The sequence below is a fragment of the Eurytemora carolleeae genome, unplaced genomic scaffold (genome assembly GCF_000591075.1).
Source record: "Eurytemora carolleeae unplaced genomic scaffold, Eaff_2.0 scaffold1267, whole genome shotgun sequence".
Classification (NCBI taxonomy): domain Eukaryota; kingdom Metazoa; phylum Arthropoda; class Copepoda; order Calanoida; family Temoridae; genus Eurytemora; species Eurytemora carolleeae.
This window is the reverse complement of record NW_019397158.1, coordinates 89,633-108,559: the sequence shown is the minus strand read 5'-3', so window position 1 is coordinate 108,559 and position 18,927 is coordinate 89,633. Positions and strand designations below refer to the sequence as shown.

The 18,927-nt window shown below is 32.5% G+C and overlaps 2 protein-coding genes and 1 long non-coding RNA gene across 4 annotated transcripts in view; 1 reads left to right on the top strand and 2 right to left on the bottom strand.

Annotated features, from left to right (window-relative positions):
• Positions 1 to 285: 285 nt before the first annotated feature.
• LOC111712404 (uncharacterized) lies at positions 286 to 2,582 on the bottom strand. Its single transcript, XR_002767442.1, has 3 exons — positions 2,442 to 2,582; positions 913 to 1,014; positions 286 to 475 (listed from the first exon to the last, which is right to left on the bottom strand). It is a non-coding gene; the product is annotated as an uncharacterized LOC111712404 (long non-coding RNA).
• Positions 2,583 to 6,415: 3,833 nt separating this feature from the next.
• LOC111712403 (uncharacterized) lies at positions 6,416 to 9,091 on the top strand. Of its 2 annotated transcripts, XM_023486998.1 has the most exons (5): positions 6,423 to 6,527; positions 7,424 to 7,433; positions 7,573 to 7,704; positions 8,091 to 8,135; positions 8,965 to 9,091. In XM_023486998.1, the coding sequence occupies exons 1-5, from the start codon at positions 6,450 to 6,452 to the stop codon at positions 9,006 to 9,008; spliced, it is 309 nt and encodes a 102-aa protein (XP_023342766.1). In that variant the 5' UTR covers positions 6,423 to 6,449; the 3' UTR covers positions 9,009 to 9,091. The 2 variants fall into 2 exon arrangements, with proteins under 2 accessions (XP_023342767.1, XP_023342766.1); XM_023486999.1 differs by lacking the exon at positions 8,091 to 8,135 and having other exon boundaries at positions 6,416 to 6,527.
• A 1,944-nt stretch (positions 9,092 to 11,035) lies between these two features.
• The window catches only part of LOC111712402 (uncharacterized), a 23,171-nt gene continuing 15,279 nt past the window's right edge, over positions 11,036 to 18,927 (bottom strand). The window contains exon 7 of the mRNA XM_023486997.1: positions 11,036 to 11,255. Within this exon, the coding sequence (XP_023342765.1) occupies positions 11,160 to 11,255 (96 nt within the window). The 3' untranslated portion in view covers positions 11,036 to 11,159. The remainder of the gene's footprint in view (positions 11,256 to 18,927) is intronic.

Below are 18,927 nucleotides of genomic sequence, written 5' to 3'. Positions count from 1 at the left end.
CCTTTGTGTCCAATAGGAGACTATGTTTAAATTTACTTCCTTTGTGCCCAATAGCAAGACTATGTTTAAGCCACCAGATTAAATGTAACCTTAGAATCGTCATATCTCAAGATTTTTAAGTTGTTTTAAAAGTCTGATCCTTTGTGGGTAACCCTGTAGGTAATCTTTGTTAGAATTTGTAGAATTTCAAAAGTAGCGTCTGCTGGAGTATACAAATAATATACATAGTTAACAGTAAAAGACCGTTTTACAATTGTCCATAGCTAAAACTAAAAAAATACAATCTGAATCTTGAAATGTCTATTCGGGTTTGTGAAACCCTACAAATAAAATAAATACTAAAAGTTACAAGACTTAAAAACTTTTATTTCTTAGAGTTTAGTTTCTGGTCCGGAGTAAAACTTTTGAAAAGTTGGAAGCAGGACAGGTTTCTTTTTCTCCAGGTATAGGGAAGAGTAGGCAGAGTCAGATTTCACTAAATAATCATGGTTAAGGAATATTCAGAGGGTTTATATTTGAAACTCGAAAATCCTACGTTTAACTGATCAGATTTCTCTCAAATTTATATTTAAATTTTGGTTTCGCAAATTTTGAGACGGGTCCGGATTCTTTTTGTACACATCAGATTCAGAATCCAAATTTACAACAAAATGGAATAAATTATAAAGTGAGACCAAAGTGAGGTTTATACAAGTACAACTGTGGAAAATGAAGACGACTGTTAGACTATTATTAAAATCCTAAATAGTTCAATAAACATGAAATATAACAATTGTTCAGTTTTAACTTGAATATCAAACTATACTGGTAAAAATATTTGCTTTACAACAATACAAAACTAAATAAAATTGCTTAAATGTCGTCTTTTATTCCACAGTTTCATGGATACCATTGTAGGCTGTTAGATAACACCTGTTGTGTTGGACTCCGAGTCCAGATAGTTTGGTAGATGCAACCATGATGGTTCAAGGACTCCAATTATAACAACGACGACAGCAACGTAGAAAATGGAACCTGGAAAGAATTTTAAATATTTTGCGGCATTTTCACGTTCAGAGACGTCACGTGATTGTGACTTCATTTTGGAAACAGATACTCATTATACTTTTAGTGCATTATGTTTTCAATGTAACACAGTAATATTATGTTTTTAGGCAAGTGTATCTATAAGCTCTTGGAGAAATACATTTGAAATGGTTGACAAAATTATTAAACATTTTAAACCTATTCTTACAATCAGAGACCTGGCATTAGGAAATATGGCGGAGACAGAAAGATAAACAATAGAAGTTTTTATTCAATAAAAAGAAACTCAGGTCTGAAAACTTTAAAAAGTTGAGACTGAAATCTTACAAAGTTCTGGAATGACAACTCTGGAGAGAAATGAGATGATAAAAAAAGGTTTTTAGAAAAGTTTTGATTTTGATTCTTATTGCAGAACTATGTTCACATCAAAATAGAGATGTGCTTTTTTACATTTTATTCATGAACAGTTATCTATTAACAGACAGGTCCATTATGTTAACATGGCTGTTCAGTGTACAGTAAACTTTAATGTGAAGATTGCAACGCCCGATTCAAAACCCTAACACCCTTCAATATCAATATTTAAAATTTTTAAAAGCAGATAATTTTCAATTGCATATTCTTTATAAAAGTATATAAAAATTATCAGAATTAAATACTTTTAAACCTAGAAGAACAACAGTATCTTCCACATTGGTAATTAGACAAAGGTTTCAAGGGTACCATTGTGAACTGAAATGTGAACATCTTTGCATGGAGGATCTTTAACACAATTTACAGTTAACATTTTTTTATCTATTAAATTGAAGAAAACAGTTCTAAGGATTTATACAACCAAAATTACTGAATTGCTTTGAGAGAGGAGGTTGGGGAATTTATAAAGTGTATTCTCAATTTTAGTAATATAATGTTCATAAAATAAAACTTATTTTTAACAAGTATACTCTTTGCTGTCCAGGAATTCAGAGAGTTTTTAAATCTAATTTTTAAACCACTGTTTTTGTTTTGTTTCAAAGTGTCCAATTACAGTTGTATTTATTTCAAAACAAAATGAAAACAACTGTTAAAAAAAGAGCTTTTTGTTTTTGCAACAAACTCTAATTTTCTAATCATCGTTAAACCCCAATGTTGCAGACAGTACAATACATTACAAACTATGAATTCTGTTAGATCAAATCATTTTAGTTTAAAATATTAAAGGTTTTAGAAACAAATCCTTTACTTTTGGAAAAACGATTTTTTTCAAATCATTTTGCTCTATCTTAAATTGGATAAAAGGTTTGGAATTCCAATTGTTATTGAAATCCATTATTGCAGAAGAAGTCTTTAGAAGGCATTTATGAATAAAGGAAAGGTCTTATTAAAAATGTGCTAATTTGTAATATTTGTTAACAGGATTTAAACCAAATATTTACCTAAAACAATATATGGAAGGAAGCCGAACTGTAGAGACCAATGCCGGAAACATGATTCTGTTTCCGGGACAGAATCTAAATTAGAACTAGGTCTAGGTATTTGTAGAATAACGATTATCTATTTATATACCTACTGGTTGAAGGGAGGCGGGAAATAATAAATTTCGGCCAGGTTGAAAAAGTCGACAAAAAATAAAAATACTGGCCGAAATATTATTTTTCTAGCTCCCTTCCACTAGTAGGTATATAGGTGGTTTTATTTCTTTGCTCGAGCAAATTCCCTCTTCATTTTTATTGTGTTGTCGCTTTCATCCAGGAACACGCTTGCTTGTGACTCCAGATGTTGATTTTTAAAGTAGAAATGTATAGAATGATTACATTCTCATTTATACTGAAACTTTTAACTAAACTCACAAAATACTTTGTGAAAATGTGAAAATACGCAACTTAATAATTAAAATTCGGGATAAAATCACTTCAGCCGAGATGAAATATTCTCAGCAGGGATATAATATGTATTACTTCCCTACTATAGCCGGGATATAATATTGGCAGCAGGGAAGTAATAAGTATTATATCCCTGCTGAGAATATTTTATCTAGGCTGAAGTGATTTTATCCAGGATAGCTGGGACAAAATGAATTTCAGGATGACTTAATAACATAAGGGCAGCCAAGAAATAAATATTTTTAAAAAACCAATCATAAAACCACGAAACTCACTGGAAACCCAGTGCTGTTAAAAGATTAGTTGACAGAGTTAACAAAATGTATTCTATATTCATGTAATTCTTTTAGTGCTAAGGTGAATAATTCTTTCAAATATTTAAAAAACTGAAAACCAACTGCAAAGTCCCAAAAATAAAACTTAAAAAAATAAATCAAAAAGTGATGTACTGAGTGTCACTAGAAAAAGTTTGTGTCTACCACAAATCATAGTTTTGTGTTAAAAAGCTCCTGTTAGGTACAATCACCACAATTGAAGGGGTCGTCGTTTAAACATGTTTTTCTAAATTTTTTCTAAATGCCGTTTTAACCTTCAAAATGATGCCTAATAATACTCCAAAATGTGCAAATATCTTTTTTCGCCAATTATTTAAAAATAACCTTATAATTCTATCATTGAACATAGGAAATAAAATATGCTTTAAAAGAAACTGAGCATATTTTCGAAAATTAAGACTACTTTAAGGGTTAAAACGGTATTTAGAGAATAATGATTCATAGACGACCTCTCCATTAAAGGATGCACTTTTTGTCCCAAAACAATGATGTTAAAAAGCCTAAACACACTTTTTTCATAAAGAGTCTGTAGAAAATATTGTGAATATCTCTGTGAATGTAAGATATAATAAAAACATTTTTCTGCATCTAAGGAATGCTTAGAAATCCAGTGACTAAATTAACTCATAAAGAGGGGGAAAAGACATTATCCAACTTGTATTTACAGAAATAAAATTACCTGTACCTGTATAAAAACAACAGATTATTTGTTATGTTTTAACAACTACAGCGATAAAATGTGTTTACTGCTCTTACCCTGTATTTATAAAAAGCAAACAAATCAAGTCTAAGTATGAACATAGTTTAAACAAATAGTTTTTTTCTGAAAAAAAGGTTCTTTGAACCTTTATACAAGAAAAATAAGATTGTGCAGAAATTGTTTGGACTGTAAACGGAATTTCTTCAATAAACCAAACATGAAAACTTTTTCAATAAATGAAATATGATAATTCATAATGAATTGTCTTCTTTGTATCAATATCTATGTTTTTATTTTTTAAACCATTTATTCTTAATGTTTCTTTCCAGATTAAGGTTTCAAATTTGAAGAGTATTGTTGTGAATCAGGCAAGTCCCTTTTTTTAGAGAAGGGTCTCTTAAAGTTACTATCACAGATGGATTTGGATCTGAAGAATGTCTATTGTTAACAAAATATTTTTCGTGATTATTCAGCTGAATCTCACAAATACAATTCAAATAATTAATTTGTATCTCTTTTAATTTTATTTAATTTTGGTGTGAAAGCTTTTGGAATGAAGAACTTTAATATTAGAAATTAGAAAAAATAACATTGAAACTTCAAAAGTAGTTTGTATAGTTTTTGCTTCATCTACAATAAAAGGCTTTTAGGGCGCTTTGTGCTTTAAAACTACTCAAATATTTGCGGATTTTTTATTTCGTGCACTTAAAAAAATACCAATTTCGACCTTTTTCAGACCAAATTTTTAAACTTGAACCAGTCATAAATTTTCCCTCGGTCATAAACAATAAAGTTTATATAAGTAGATGCCTTATCTGTCTATATTTTTCCAATAATCCTCAAAACAACGGAACCAATTAGGTTTAAGTTTTTGTGGCAGATTCAAGAAAAGAAATTCTAAACCTCCACGGCCTGCATTGGCTTAATGTTTAGTAATAATACTGAGAAATAAAAATAAATAATAATAATACTGGAAAATCATAATTGAATTATTAAGAATCATTTTTCTTTCAAAATATTTGCTTTAAGCAGTGTGGGATTTGTATTGTAAATGGTGGTTGGATTAAAAGTACTATTAAATCTGTTTATTGTTAATTTTGAAAAAACAAACTGTATTATGAAATAGTTGAAACCACGTGGATTAAAAGAGCTGGGAACTTTTACGTTGAGTACCCAATCCCATACATTTCCTTTTCTCTCATTAGTCATTGATTGAACTCAAAATGCCATAGGTTCTGACAGGTTTTTTGTTTTCCGTTTAAAATGGTGGCAGATTGATAAAGATTAAATTCACGATTTAAACAAAATACAATAGTTACCATCTCTGAAATCATTACATCCAAACACTTCTCATAAAAAAGTTTTATTGATCAGTTTTGAAAACAAAAATGTTACAGAGTTCAAAATTCCATGTGGAGTAAAGAAATGGAAACTCCACATGGAGTCAAGCCTTGGAACCCATCTAATCCATGTGGAGTCAAGCCTTTGAACCTAAATAGTCCATGTGGAGTCAAGCCTTGGAACCTAAATAGTCCATGTGGAGTCTAGCCTTGGAACCTAAATAGTCCATGTGGAGTCAAGCATATGCATACAGAGTCAATTATTGGAAACCTGAAAATCCATGTGAAGTCACTCAGACATTGGAAAACTAATAATCCATATGCAGTCAAGCATTAGATTTGGAACCCTAATAATCCACGTGGGTTAGAGATAGGTAGGGTTCATGTTAGAGATAAGTAGGGTTCAGGTTAGAGATGAGTAGGGTTCAGGTTAGAGATGAGTAGGGTTCAGGTTAGAGATGAGTAGGGTTTAGGTTAGAGATTAATAAATTCTACACTTCAACACTAGACCTACTTCAAAATTTAAATTCTACACTTCAACATTGTAGACCTACTTCACAATTTAAATTCTACACTTCAACATTGTAGACCTACTTCACAATATAAATTCTACACTGCAACATTGTAGACCTACTTCACAATTTAAATTCTACACTTCAACATTGTAGACTTACTTCAAAATTTAAATTTAACACTTTTAAGATCAGATTCTTCACTTTATTTGACTTCCTGTTGACTTCCTGGAAACATATTTATTATTGTATTTTTTGTTGAAAATTTAGTTTTTGTTGAGAGTCTTATTGTGTGGTTCAAATTCATCTTAGATCAGATTCCCTTTAGATCGGATTTAAGAGATGGTATGAAAACCGACCAAAAGGGAATTACGACCAAAGTATTGTGAAGTTTAAGAATAATATAATAAACTAATCTAAGATATAAAATGGTAATACAAGCTTTAGATCATTTTTTTATATTTCATAAGAACGGGTGCCTTAGTTTCAGGTCTAGCTATTTTTTAAATTCTTTCTCTCCACGTGAAATTATGAATGCTGTAATATCCAAAATCATATTTTTACAACACTATAAAAACCCTTATGTTATTGAATAATAACAGAATTTCTTCATTAAATAGTTTTCATGGTACACTTGTTTAAACTGTGATTTCATTCCAATCCTGAACTCCAAGATGAAAACTACTCTTCTAGTTCTCTTCTTCATCTCTACTATTGGATATACTCTATCCCTGCAGTGCTGCCCGGCACAGGTGAGATTTAGCCTAATAGCAACTTTTTAAATACTGATTTTTAATCCTCATTTTTAACCATGTAATCTTAGGATTCACAAGAATACCAACAGATATTTACAACATTTGAAGACCTTCTAAGTTCTAACCAGTATAAATAACAAATCTTACAGCTTTTTGTCTTTCCGAAACAAATTGGTTTGGTTTTACCGAGAAGCTGCTTTTAGTACAAGAACTTAAAAGAAAAGTTCAAATCAAATTATTGTGAACTATTCTCTTTATGGTTTTTAATCCTTATCAATCTTTTCCATTCTGCTCATTTACTATAGGCTTTTGAGGCACTATTAAAAATTGTTGCTTGGTACTTCGCAATTTTTAATCATTCTCAAATTTTCGAGGATTTTTCAATTTCAATTTACTTATTTTCAAAAATGATAAATGGCAACATTTTTTCAAGACAAAATTTGTGATTATCCATAACTCCGCCCTGGGGTCATATGAGAAATTTTTTAGGATTTATTTGAGACATATAAAACGTTTTAATTAAGTATAATTACTGAGTTTGAGCGCAAAGTTGATGTCCAAAATCATCTATGTTTGGGTGGTTAAGTTTTAAGAATCTATTTTTTTAAACAATGAAACATTACAGAAACCAATAACTGAATAAGTTTACTTATTTTCGATGATAGTTAATTTTTATTTTCTTAAACTGTTTCTAAACAACTAATTAGTTGGTCCGGCCGTTTGGCCAGCTATAGCTGACATATATACACGCATATATATATATATATATATATATATATATATATGGGCAAAGAGCTTTATTATATTGATTGAAATTGATGGAAAACTATGCTTTTCAGGACCTACTTGTGGAACCTACTTGTTGCATGAAATGTATTGAATACTATATATAGGAAGTAGCTGATGATGACGGTGATGTAAGATGTGGAACCTACTTGTTACATGAAATGTATTGAATACTATATATAAGAAGTAGCTGATGATGATGGTGATGTAAGATGTGGAACCTAATTGTTGCATGAAATGTATTGAATACTATATATATATGATGGTGATGTAAGATGTGGAACCTACTTGTTGCATAAAAAGTACACTAATACTACCAACAATGCATCTGCAGTTGAAGCTGGATGCCATGATGGATGTATCTACACCAAGATGAATGATCGCTCAGGTATAGGAATTGAGTTTTTGTCACACACTCAAATATTCTAATACCTTTAGCTTTGCAACCAGATGGTGTAATAAAACTTAGAATTTTTATATGGTCTACATCATTGGGTTACTAAGATATAGGATTTAGAAAATCAGAGTTTGCAATATTATTGCAATCCAATGTCGTAGATTTTAGATATATTTCAAACTATGAATTCAGTAAGATCAAAATACCTCTTTTGTTCAAAAAAAAACTGTTTTTCCAATATTGGCACCCAGAGAATAGTTATTGGATGGTATGAAATTCTAATCTCAAAAATTATTTAATTTAAATTAAATTTGATTGCACAAATCCCATAAATCATTATTACATTGTTTTTAAAATCAAAATTGCTCTTTTATTAGGGGCTTTGTATTGTTTTGGAAACGGAGATCTGACTTCTTTTTGCCGTAAGTTTTTATTTAAATATTTTACCAAATTATTGTGTACTTCAAAGTAAATTTTATTATAGAAGTGCTGTAAAGTAATCTTTTTGTAATGATATTAAACTGTATATTTTATCTGAATGCTAGAAAGTTTACTGGTTCCCAGATTTTCTTTAAAAAATCAAGAATATCTCTAGAATTTTTTTTTTCGATTTGATTAAAATGAAATCGAAATCAACTTTTTTTCTCTCTGCTTTGTATAAAAGTTTATTTTATCCAGAATAAACCAATGTGTCAAGACAAGAATACAAACATTTATAAAATTACCAATAACACTATAATTTTTGGACTTGAATTTTCTCTGTATCTCTAACGTAGAAGTCTTTCTTAGAATATGTTTTGTCCCTTGCTAAAGCTGAGTACAAAATATTATAGAAAAAGCCTTGAACCTTCTTTTTAAAGATAAAGTTTCTGTCCATAAACTTTAAAGCACTGCAAACCAAATTGTTAAAAATAGTTACTGCGAAAAACCACAGAACTTTACTGTTTAAAACATTGTTTATGATTTTTTTATCGTGCCTTTTGCCTAAAGTGCTTTGTACCGTGTACGGTGAAATTGAGAATTTAGTTTCCGAAGCCAAAGATAAAAATTTTAATATCTTTAATCCATTTGTAAAGCAATAATCCATATCTTTTACAATCCGACTGTTTAATGTCTAATGTTCGACTGAAGAAATAAAATTTATGTTTTTGCACAGATTAAGCATGCTAAATTATTACGAATTGATTTGTGTGGTCTTTGGCATTGCCTAAAGTGTCATTAAATAGACAAATAAAATAATATTATTTTCAGTTCCTGATTCAAGCCCAAGATCGAGGTTCGGGGTAGATTACTGAAATTTTAGTCGTCTGATTCTCACCTTTGCAATTTTTAACGATTACATATAAATTTGGAATAAAGGTTTTTAGCATTTTTAAAATCAATTTTAAAGTGGAGGTTTTCAGATATTAAAGAGAAATTTAGTTTGATTAAATTTGAATTTTTCACTTATATTTGGAACTCAAAAATCTAAAGTTAAATGGGGTTTATAACAGATATAAGATAAGAAAAGATAAGAAAAGAAAAGATAAGATAAGTTAAGATAAGATAAGAAAAGATAAGATAAGATAAGATAAGATAAGATAATATAAGATAAGATAAAATAAGATAAGATAAGTTAAGAAATAAGATAGATAAGATAAGATAAGATAAGATAAAGTTTATTGCTAAAATAAATGTATTTGTATACAGATAGAGTTTACAATTACAAATTGATGATTATATTAACAGTACAAGTATAAAGCAATTAGGTGGAAAATAGCTCTTGGCTGTTTTGATTATTTTTTCCACCTAATTTTAGTAATAAAAACAAAACATTTCAATTAAATAGATTTAAGAAGAACGATTAGAGATCAGGTTGCGAATTTATCTTATACAAAATAGTTTAGACATTAATTCGAATAACTAGAGTTTAAAGTAATTTTCTGACATGTACACAACAAATATCAAAGCATATTAAAACATATCTAATTAGTTTTACATGAATAGCAATTCGGTTTATAACACATTGTCCTATAATTTTCAAAAAGAGAATTTAGTAGTCTATTTTTAAATATACTTAGAGAGTTGCTTCTTTTTAAGTCAAGAGGNCTGAAGATTATGTGGAAAATTGAGTAAACACTCTCTTGGCTTAATAAAACTAACCTAAAGAAATCCCTCTGAAGATTATGTGGAAAATTGAGTAAACAGTTTCTTGGCTTAATAAAACTAACCTAAAGAAATCCCCCTGAAGATTATTTGGAAAATTGAGTAAACAGTATCTTGGCTTGATAAAACTAACCTAAAGAAATACCCCTGAAGATTATGTGGAAAATTGAGTAAACACTCTCTTGGCTTAATAAAACTAACCTGAAGAAATCCCCCTGAAGAAAATTGATGTGTCAAAACACGAATAGTTATATTATAATCCAGTACTTCTCTAATGTGCTTTAAGTTGAAATTTTTAGCTAAAATCTAATTTATTAGTTGACTCTTCAAGACTGACTAAATATAATTCTCTTAGAATAGTTTTCTTAAATGTTGATTTTTCTAGTAGTTTAACATTTCATTTTCAACACAATAGAGAACCTAAAGTACTAGATTACAAGACTCTTACTAGTTACTGATAAAATAACTTACTTTGATGTTGTTTTGTCCGTCAGAGTATATTTCGCAATAACTTACGGTTGAGTTGCAATACATAGATTTTACATGGTGTTTATACTAAATCACAAAGGGTTGCAGTTTGTCCATAAAACATATATATATAATAACTATACAAAGATTTATTTTACATAGTTTCATTGGTTACGAATCTGGTTGTACATCACATTATTGGTCGATGGAAATGGTTTCATGATTGTATGTCCAATTTTGATCTACTATTAGTCGATAAGAATGGCGCAAAGGCCTTAGCTTCAAGTTTTTACTAAGTTTTTTAGACGTCTGGTTTACCAGACTCTAGAACTTTACGTTGAAAAATATTGAAGTATATAGAAAAAAAGGATGTATTTTTCATTGCAAAAGTCAAAATAAATGCCAGGAATTCAAGATTTAAAACATGAATCGTTTAAATTCAAAGGTTAAGCTTACAAGCAAGAAATATAGATAAATAGAAGGCTTTGTGATTTTTCAATATTTACTGCGTTATGCATAAATATTTATTTAATAATCTTCACATTGAGTAAACAGTCTCTTGGCTTAATAAAAGTAACCTGAAGAAATCCCCCTGAAGATTATATGATAAATTGAGTAAACACTCTCTTGGCTTAATAAAACTAACCTAAAGAAATCCCCCTGAAGATTATGTGGAATTGAGTAAACAGTATCTTGGCTTAATTAAAGAAATCCCCCTGAAGATTATGTGGAAAATTGAGTAAACAGTCTCTTGGCTTAATAAAACTAACCTAAAGAAATCCCCCTGAAGATTATGTGAAAAATTTAGTAAACAGTTTTTTGGCTTAATAAAACTAACCTAAAGAAATCCCCCTGAAGATTATGTGGAAAAGAAAGAATGGACTTGCTCTGAAGTAAGAGGCTGTCACACGAAGAGGTTTCGAAGGAGCCTAAAATATAAAATAAAATAGTCCCTTAAAAATGTTTTAAATTCGTTTGATCTCGATATCCAAAGTGGAAACTTTTGAATTTTACGCAGAATCTGATTGATCTTTTGATTTTGGATAACCGCAATTTCTCCGTTCTTTGATTGACTGCTCGTTTTCTAAAGAGATCAAGCATTGATCTTTATAAAAGAGTTCCATAGATCTTTGACATATTTAACTATAATATAACTAGCTGTTAGATCAATTAGTCAAAGTTTGAAATATCAAAGATTAATTTAGATGAAACTACACCAACGAGGTTATAGTGTATAGAGTGATGATGTACGCTAATCCTTTACTAATTTTATAGGCCATAAACTATACCGAGAGCGTACTGCATATTTGTTTATTATAAGTTGATTCTGAGGCCTAACCTATAGTATATTAATATTCGTAAACAGTTGTAAGTGTACAGTACAGCTAACTGAGCACACAGGTAGAGAACTATCATCCCCCCTGAACTACACATACCAGTTTCTACCAGTTCAAATTTAAATCATTTATTCTAAGGTACTAATGCAAGGAAAGTTATTTCAGAGGTGTACGCATTTTTTGTACTGCAGTGTACTGTCTTTGGACGGAAAAGTAAACAAAAGACGGATGTCACCTGACATGGAATCCATTTTCACAAAAATAATCTTTGAAATATTCTGGTCAAAGGAAACTTTTATGTGAATTTTCAAAATTATCAAAATTAAATGCTTTTAACCTCCTCGAATACTGAACGAACACTGATGCATCTATTCTTGTTTACAAAGTCCGCCCAGAGAGAACTGGTTTCAATATGTACGCAGAGTATAAGCGACCGCAATTAACTTTCCTTGCATTAGTACCTTGATCTGTTTAATCGATACTTCCTTAATCTTTAACTTTAAAATTAGAAGAATAGAGTTTGAAGCCAGCGTTCAGTTACGTTTCGAAATTTTTTTATGCAACCATTTTTTAGAGAAGGATAAAACATGTTCAATTTAATGGTGATATAAAAACCAAATATCTGTACAAAAATGTCATTTTATACTCTGAAGTACTCAAGGAGTTTGAAATGTTTACTTTCAACTGAGACCCATCAATTCTCAAGTAGAAATCTAAACACTTTGTAAGGAAAGGAGATGGAGTAAAGTTTATATAATTCTATAGAGATGGAAATATGTCCAAAGGCAAAATATGATGTTTTTTTTATTCGTAAAAAATCATTTTAATGATAAAAATTAAATCTGTATTATGTGTTATGGTCAGAAAAGTAAATTGAAAAAATTTAAACAAAATTAAATAAGTACATCAGAGCCCGTGATTTAAAAACTTCGGCTCGAGCTGTAATTCCTTAAACCCGACTTAAATACCCAATCTTCGACCCAACTCTGACGATAGCTTGTGTCACGTGATTGACAGCTGCAAGATCTTCGGCTCGACTTAAGGAGTTAGGCACAATGAAAATAAAACCGACCTTGGTTTGTTATGTGGAGAATGAGGCTAAGTATTGTTCTCATAAAAAACCGAATGCGTCAATTCCTATAACCATGAAAATCCGCCAAATAAAATATTAAACCGGTTTTTTGAACTCAAGCCATAAGCTCAAGTCATAAATAAGTCCAACGACAGCTTAGACCCGAGCCGTATTTTCCCAAATTTTTTAAATCGCGGGCTCAGAACATTCAACAAAACAGTAAAGAAACTGTGAATATGCATAATAAAGCTTAAATGTCGGCTACTTAACCTACAATGCACAGCTCACAATACAGGCTTTTACGGTTCTGCGCGCCCTTATGCCTTTAAAACTTGTTATTTTTCAACTGTTGCTCAGAAAGTAGCTGCAAATTTTCCCGGATTTTCTCTTTTCAATTAGAGAATTTTCAAAACAAATGATAAATGTTGTCATTTTTACAGGCAAATGTGTCCGATTGGTTCAGCCGTTTTCACGTTCATTGGACAGCAACCAATAGACAGACAGACAGACACCTAGGAAAGCAATGATGTATTGCAACTATCTTAATATGTTTTTTTCAACTCAGGCTTTTTTATGCATTATGCAGTTATATCTTCTTTCAGAGCCAACAGTTCGCACTTTATACCACGATGTAATAAAATTAAACTTTTGAGATTTAAATTATGAATTATATGTTAGACTGCAGTGCAGGTTTTCGTGTCGTATGATCTAAAATTGCCTAAGTTTTACAAAATTAGTTGAAAGTTAACGGAATTTTTTTTTAATTCACTAACAAACGAAAAGAAAAAAACCATCCATAAAAGAAACGAACCAGAATTAAAGAGAATGCGGCAAGTAAAAGTTTTTTAATGTTTAAAAATGTTTTGAAATATTGAATTCTGCATTTTCAAAAAATCCTTTTTAAACAGAAAAAGGATATAAGGATACAAATGAATAAATGGCGCTGGTAAAAATCAGACATATATATCTTTTTCAAGAGACCCTCCATGTAAAGATGGCAATTCCCGATTTACAACGGTACCCTTGAAAGCTTTGTCTGAACAAGTATGAATTAGATATTCATGTTTTTCTTTCTTCAACAGCTGTTTATTTTCATTTGTGGTTTCTCCTCGAAAATGACTCGCGCATTTCTTTTTTAAAAGACACAATGGAGAAACTCACAAAAATAATCTTTTCGAGTGGCATTGTCATCTTTGTATGGAGAGTTATTTGAAATTACGCTTACAGTCCCTTTAAATGGGCCAAGGGTCTCGGAATTACGCTTACAGTCCCTTTAAGAAGAGAAACTTAGCAAAATGCTGACGTCATGTGACAAAAAAAAGAATAATTAGAAGTTTGTAAGTTTAAAAAGATAAATTGTATTTAACTAATTTTAAATGGAAATGATGTAATTTATTTTACAAAAACTTATCTTTTGCACCTTTTTACCTTTAAGTTTTTTAACTAATTTATTTATTTCAAACTATTATGATGAACATGAACAATTTGAATAAGAAATCAATGATACAAATTAAAAATCTACATTTTTCAAAAAATCTACTCTTTCATAAACCTTCAATAGAGCTTGAATAGATTGTGATTCCCAAAGGTGCTCTATTAGTTAGAAGTGAATTAGAATCGTTGTTTTCCTAGGATAATAAAAACATAAAAATTCTCTGAATTTCATTCCTTGTTTCTTCTACATACTTCCGCAATCAAATCACTTTAACAAGAAACCGCAACAGAAAATAAATTTTTCAGATAGAAAAAGAAGAATAACTCTATCATTTCTACTCAGAAAAAATTATGTTAGCAGTTCATTCATGTCAGCAGATTTCCAAAAATTAATTTTATAAAAGAGCAATCCCTGTATCTTACCCTTATCAAAGTTTAAAATAACAAAGGTTTACAGCACCAGGTTCCAAATATATATGGAAAGTTTTGGAATATTTAGTTCTATTGATCCGATTCCTGGAACCCAAGATAAAAAATATAAATCTTTAAAAAAAAATAATTTTTCTTTACAAATTTTTTTCTAAAAGTTTTTATAAACTTGCCGGTCCCAACTTAACCAGATTATCTCTGTATTGAATTAATTTTTGGACCCTGGCTGAGAAAAAGATTAAAGAAGAAGTTAGAATGAACCTTGCAACTAAATCTATATCATTGTAGCGACGCAAAATAACAAAGATATAAACGAGACTAACTGTATATATTTTGTCTAACTTACAACATGAGAAAAACTATATTGAATAAATATGTTTGGTTTGGTCTTCAGAGTTTCCGGCAGTCAGCTGGTAATCCAGGGTCTCCACAGGGGTCCCCTCAGCATCGAGGTGTTGAAGAAGATGAAACACTCGATGGTTATCCCGGACTCTTCTTCGTGGGTTCCTACGAGCTGGGAGAGGAGAAAGCTTTTGAGATGAGAACTGAACCTTCTTCTTCATTCCAGGGGCTTTCCGGAGAGGTGCTGGAGAGNAACCACGAGTCCCAGACCTAGTGGACGAATTTCTCCGGGGCAAAGCATAAACATCTTCAAACTGCTCAGAGAGAACCTGCACAGGAACACTGCGTCCACGAACCATCCATAACTCGTCAGCGCGCAGAGCCATCCTTCGTGGATCACTGATGGATTCAGAGAGCAAATGTGCTCGAATATCAGCAGGGAGACGATCCATAAACAATCCTCTGAAGAAAAAACCAGGCTTCTCATCCTCAGGGAGCAAAACTAACATTCTATCCATTAGCTCAGAAGGACGTTGGTCAGATAACAAAGGCAAACTTTGTAACGCCTGATATCTCTGGAAATCACTCAACGTATACATCTGGATGAGGCGACTTCTCAGGGCTTCGTAAGGAGCGGCAGGGGGAGCTCGGACCAGGTCTAGAAGTCGGCAGGCAACGTCCTGGGGCAACGCAGCTAGGCAATGGTTGAATTTGGTCCGCGAGACGGTAATCCTCTTTACCTCGAACTGTGCTTCGGCCTGGATGAACCATACCTCTGGTGAATCGGTCCAAAAGGTCGGAAGCTTCACGGAAACTGCTGTCAAAGGAACTGCAGACATATCACTTCCTTCTTCCTCCGGCATGTTGACAATCGCTACTGTAACTAATCGCTCACGTTAACTTTTCTCGAAATCTCGCTGGAAACCCTACTTTGGTATTTGGGTTTGAAGAACGCAGGGACCCGGTTGAAACCAATTTCAGGTACGTCGGCGAGAGAGACTGCTTAACTTCGACAGCGACGAAAATCACGTCGGGGTCACCAAAATGTAGCGACGCAAAATAACAAAGATATAAACGAGACTAACTGTATATATTTTGTCTAACTTACAACATGAGAAAAACTATATTGAATAAATATGTTTGGTTTGGTCTTCAGAGTTTCCGGCAGTCAGCTGGTAATCCAGAGTCTCCACAGGATGGTATTTTTTGTAAATGATGAGATTTCCTTTTTTTTAGAAATCTAAATTGTAGTAATGGCAATTCATTATAAATAGGTACATAATTAATGGATAAATCTGTTTAGAAGAAAACTGAACAGAGTATTCTGATAAAGGGATTTACCTAGTTTTTATCCTAGTTTTCATTCAGTTGTCAATTCTATTTTAATCAAGAGTTTTCCTGCAGTCTTCTATTCTATTTCAATTCTAGTTTTCTTCCAGTAGTCCGTTCTATTTTTATCTTAGCTTTTCTCCAGATGTCCGTTCTATTTTAATTCTAGTTTTTCTTAAGGCGACTGTTCTATTTTAATTCTAGTTTTTCTTCAGTTGAAAATTCTATTTTTATTTGATTTTTTAAAAAGGTAACAATGCCGATTCACAAAGGTACACATCAAGGTTTTTCTGATAATATTATTAAACTGTTTTTTTTGTTTCTCTACAAAACTAACTTATACATTTCCACTGCAGTAAAATATGTGAATTTTTGTAGACAATATCTTCCACATTATTAATAATATTAAGGTTTCAAGGATACCGTTTTGTAGACAATATCCTCCACATTATTAATAATATTAAGGTTTCAAGGATACCGTTTTGTAGACAATATCTTCCACCTTATTAATTATATTAAGGTTTCAAGGCTACCGTTTTGAATCGAGCATTGGCATCTTTGCACCGAGGGTCACTTGAAATTATGCTTACAGTCCCTTTAAAGCGTACAGACCCTTTAAAGTATACAGTCCCTTTAAAGTGTACAGTTCCTTTAAAGTGTACAGTCTCTTTAAAGTATACAGTCTCTTTAAAGTGTACAGTCCCTTTAAAGTATACAGTCCCTTTAAAGTGTACAGTCTCTTTAAAGTGTACAGTCCCTTTAAAGTGTACATTCTCTTTAAAGTGTACAGTCTCTTTAAAGTGTACAGTCTCTTTAAAGCGTACAGTTCCTTTAAAGTATACATGTAATAAATCTAGGTCCCGAGATTACACTACTCAAAGTCTAATTACAGTCTCACTGACTCTATCTCTATAGCCAAAACTCTAGGCTCTCAATCTCTAGCCAAAACTCAAGGCTCTGTATAGGTCCGTATAACACAAAGGTTCATGTAGTACTAATTTATTTATATACAGGTGAAATTAAACTGACCGGACTAGCCGGACAGGGTCAACAAAAAAATAAATAAGATATATTACTAGCATGGATAACATAGATCGTACTAAGCATTACTACAGAATATGCTACAAATCCCCGGGGGGGACGGTGTTGAGAGTTATCGTTCAATGAAACTTTTAACGATCTCCTGACATCATAATTCTCCAGCATTAGTCATCAGTTGCTCCAGCTGGATTTGGATCAGCCCCGGGTCTTCCCTTGAACTACTCCGGGTCTAGAACAGCATCATTTGTGATATCAAAGCACTGAGGGGCAACATCGTAATCTATAACCCCAGGTTGATATCTAGGGACACATCCTGCTTCAGGTACTGACTGAGTGACCTCAACGAGTTGCAGAACAACATTGTAACCTCTAACTCTGTGCTGATCTTGGTGGGCACATCTAGCTCTTGGTCCTCTCACGTTAGACTGTTGGTGTAGAACCTCTAGCATGGATAGCTTTCCCTTAAGACAGACTCTAGCTAGGTTTGTATCTCTGACCTTGTGAACATCTCCCTCCCTTATATTGCAGACTCCTTGGTTTCTGGTTAAGTCACGCTTCATTTCATGGGAAGGAAACAGCTCTTTTCCTGACATCATGTAGATGGGCATCTGTGGTTGGAGATTGCAGTCGGGTGTATACATCTGATGAGTTATTTCGCTCCAATCCTTAAAACCCTCTGTAGCTGTGATAGAGAGAGAGAAACATGAACGAAAGCATCAAACCCGTACGAAACAGAGAACTACTCCATGATCTGTTACGCCTCCTTGTGTTCCTTGTTGACTGACCGATAGCTGGGGAGATAAGATTGTTCTGCACCGCTGCCGTACTGGCAAGTTCTGGCTGCACTGGTAGGGCTGTGATCATTCCCACCTGTTGATCTCTCATAACTGGGGTAAGGGGTCAAATTCGTACTGTCCCAGCCAGGTTTTCTGCTGATCTCTCTATGCAGCCACAGCGATCCAAAATACAGTTTATCGATCCTTTGTATTTCTTGGCTTGAATCTCTTAGTCCCAGCTGGCTTTATACTCCTCATATGGTACACAAGGAATATCTCTCAATCCCCTCTTGATCCCTTCTCGTTTTCTCCATTTATCATGATGGAGGTTTTTCTCCAGTTCAGTTAGCCCTCTCTTTACTCCTCCAGCCCCTTCCTGCATATATATCTCGTTCTCCTGATGATAGACTGGCATTGTACTTGAGGATTGGGGTAGGATTGGCTGGGTTGGTTCATCTTGAAATCTCCTGTTGATCTATCTCGTTCTCTGGGCTGTAGGCTGGCACTGCACCTGAAAATTGGAGTAGGGTTGGCTGGGTTGGTTCTTCAGTATTTTCAAGGCTGGGGAAGGGCTGATACTCTGCCCCCCTTTTCCCCTCTCCCTGCATATCAACTTCTCCATCTAAATCTAGTGTGGGGTCGGATCCCCTCCCTCCCTCTTCACAGCTGGATGTTATCTGTGTCAGCCAGTATAATCTCCTGGGGTTCAGTCTGACCAGCTGTATCTCTCCTGTCTTCTGGGTCTCGTTCTCTCCTGTCCAGCTGTTTCTCTTGTCTCTTGCTCTCTTCTGTTATTGGTCTCTCTAACTCTGAACTTGGAATTTCTGTAATCTCATCCCCT

Excerpts from the sequence above, each read along its gene's own strand:
- LOC111712403 (XM_023486998.1), top strand. The coding sequence starts at position 6,450 with ATGAAAACTACTCTTCTAGTTCTCTTCTTCATCTCTACTATTGGATAT. Across the intron at positions 7,705-8,090 it reads CAAGATGAATGATCGCTCAG|GGGCTTTGTATTGTTTTGGA; the intron begins GTATAGGAATTG and ends CTCTTTTATTAG. Across the intron at positions 8,136-8,964 it reads AGATCTGACTTCTTTTTGCC|TTCCTGATTCAAGCCCAAGA; the intron begins GTAAGTTTTTAT and ends TATTATTTTCAG.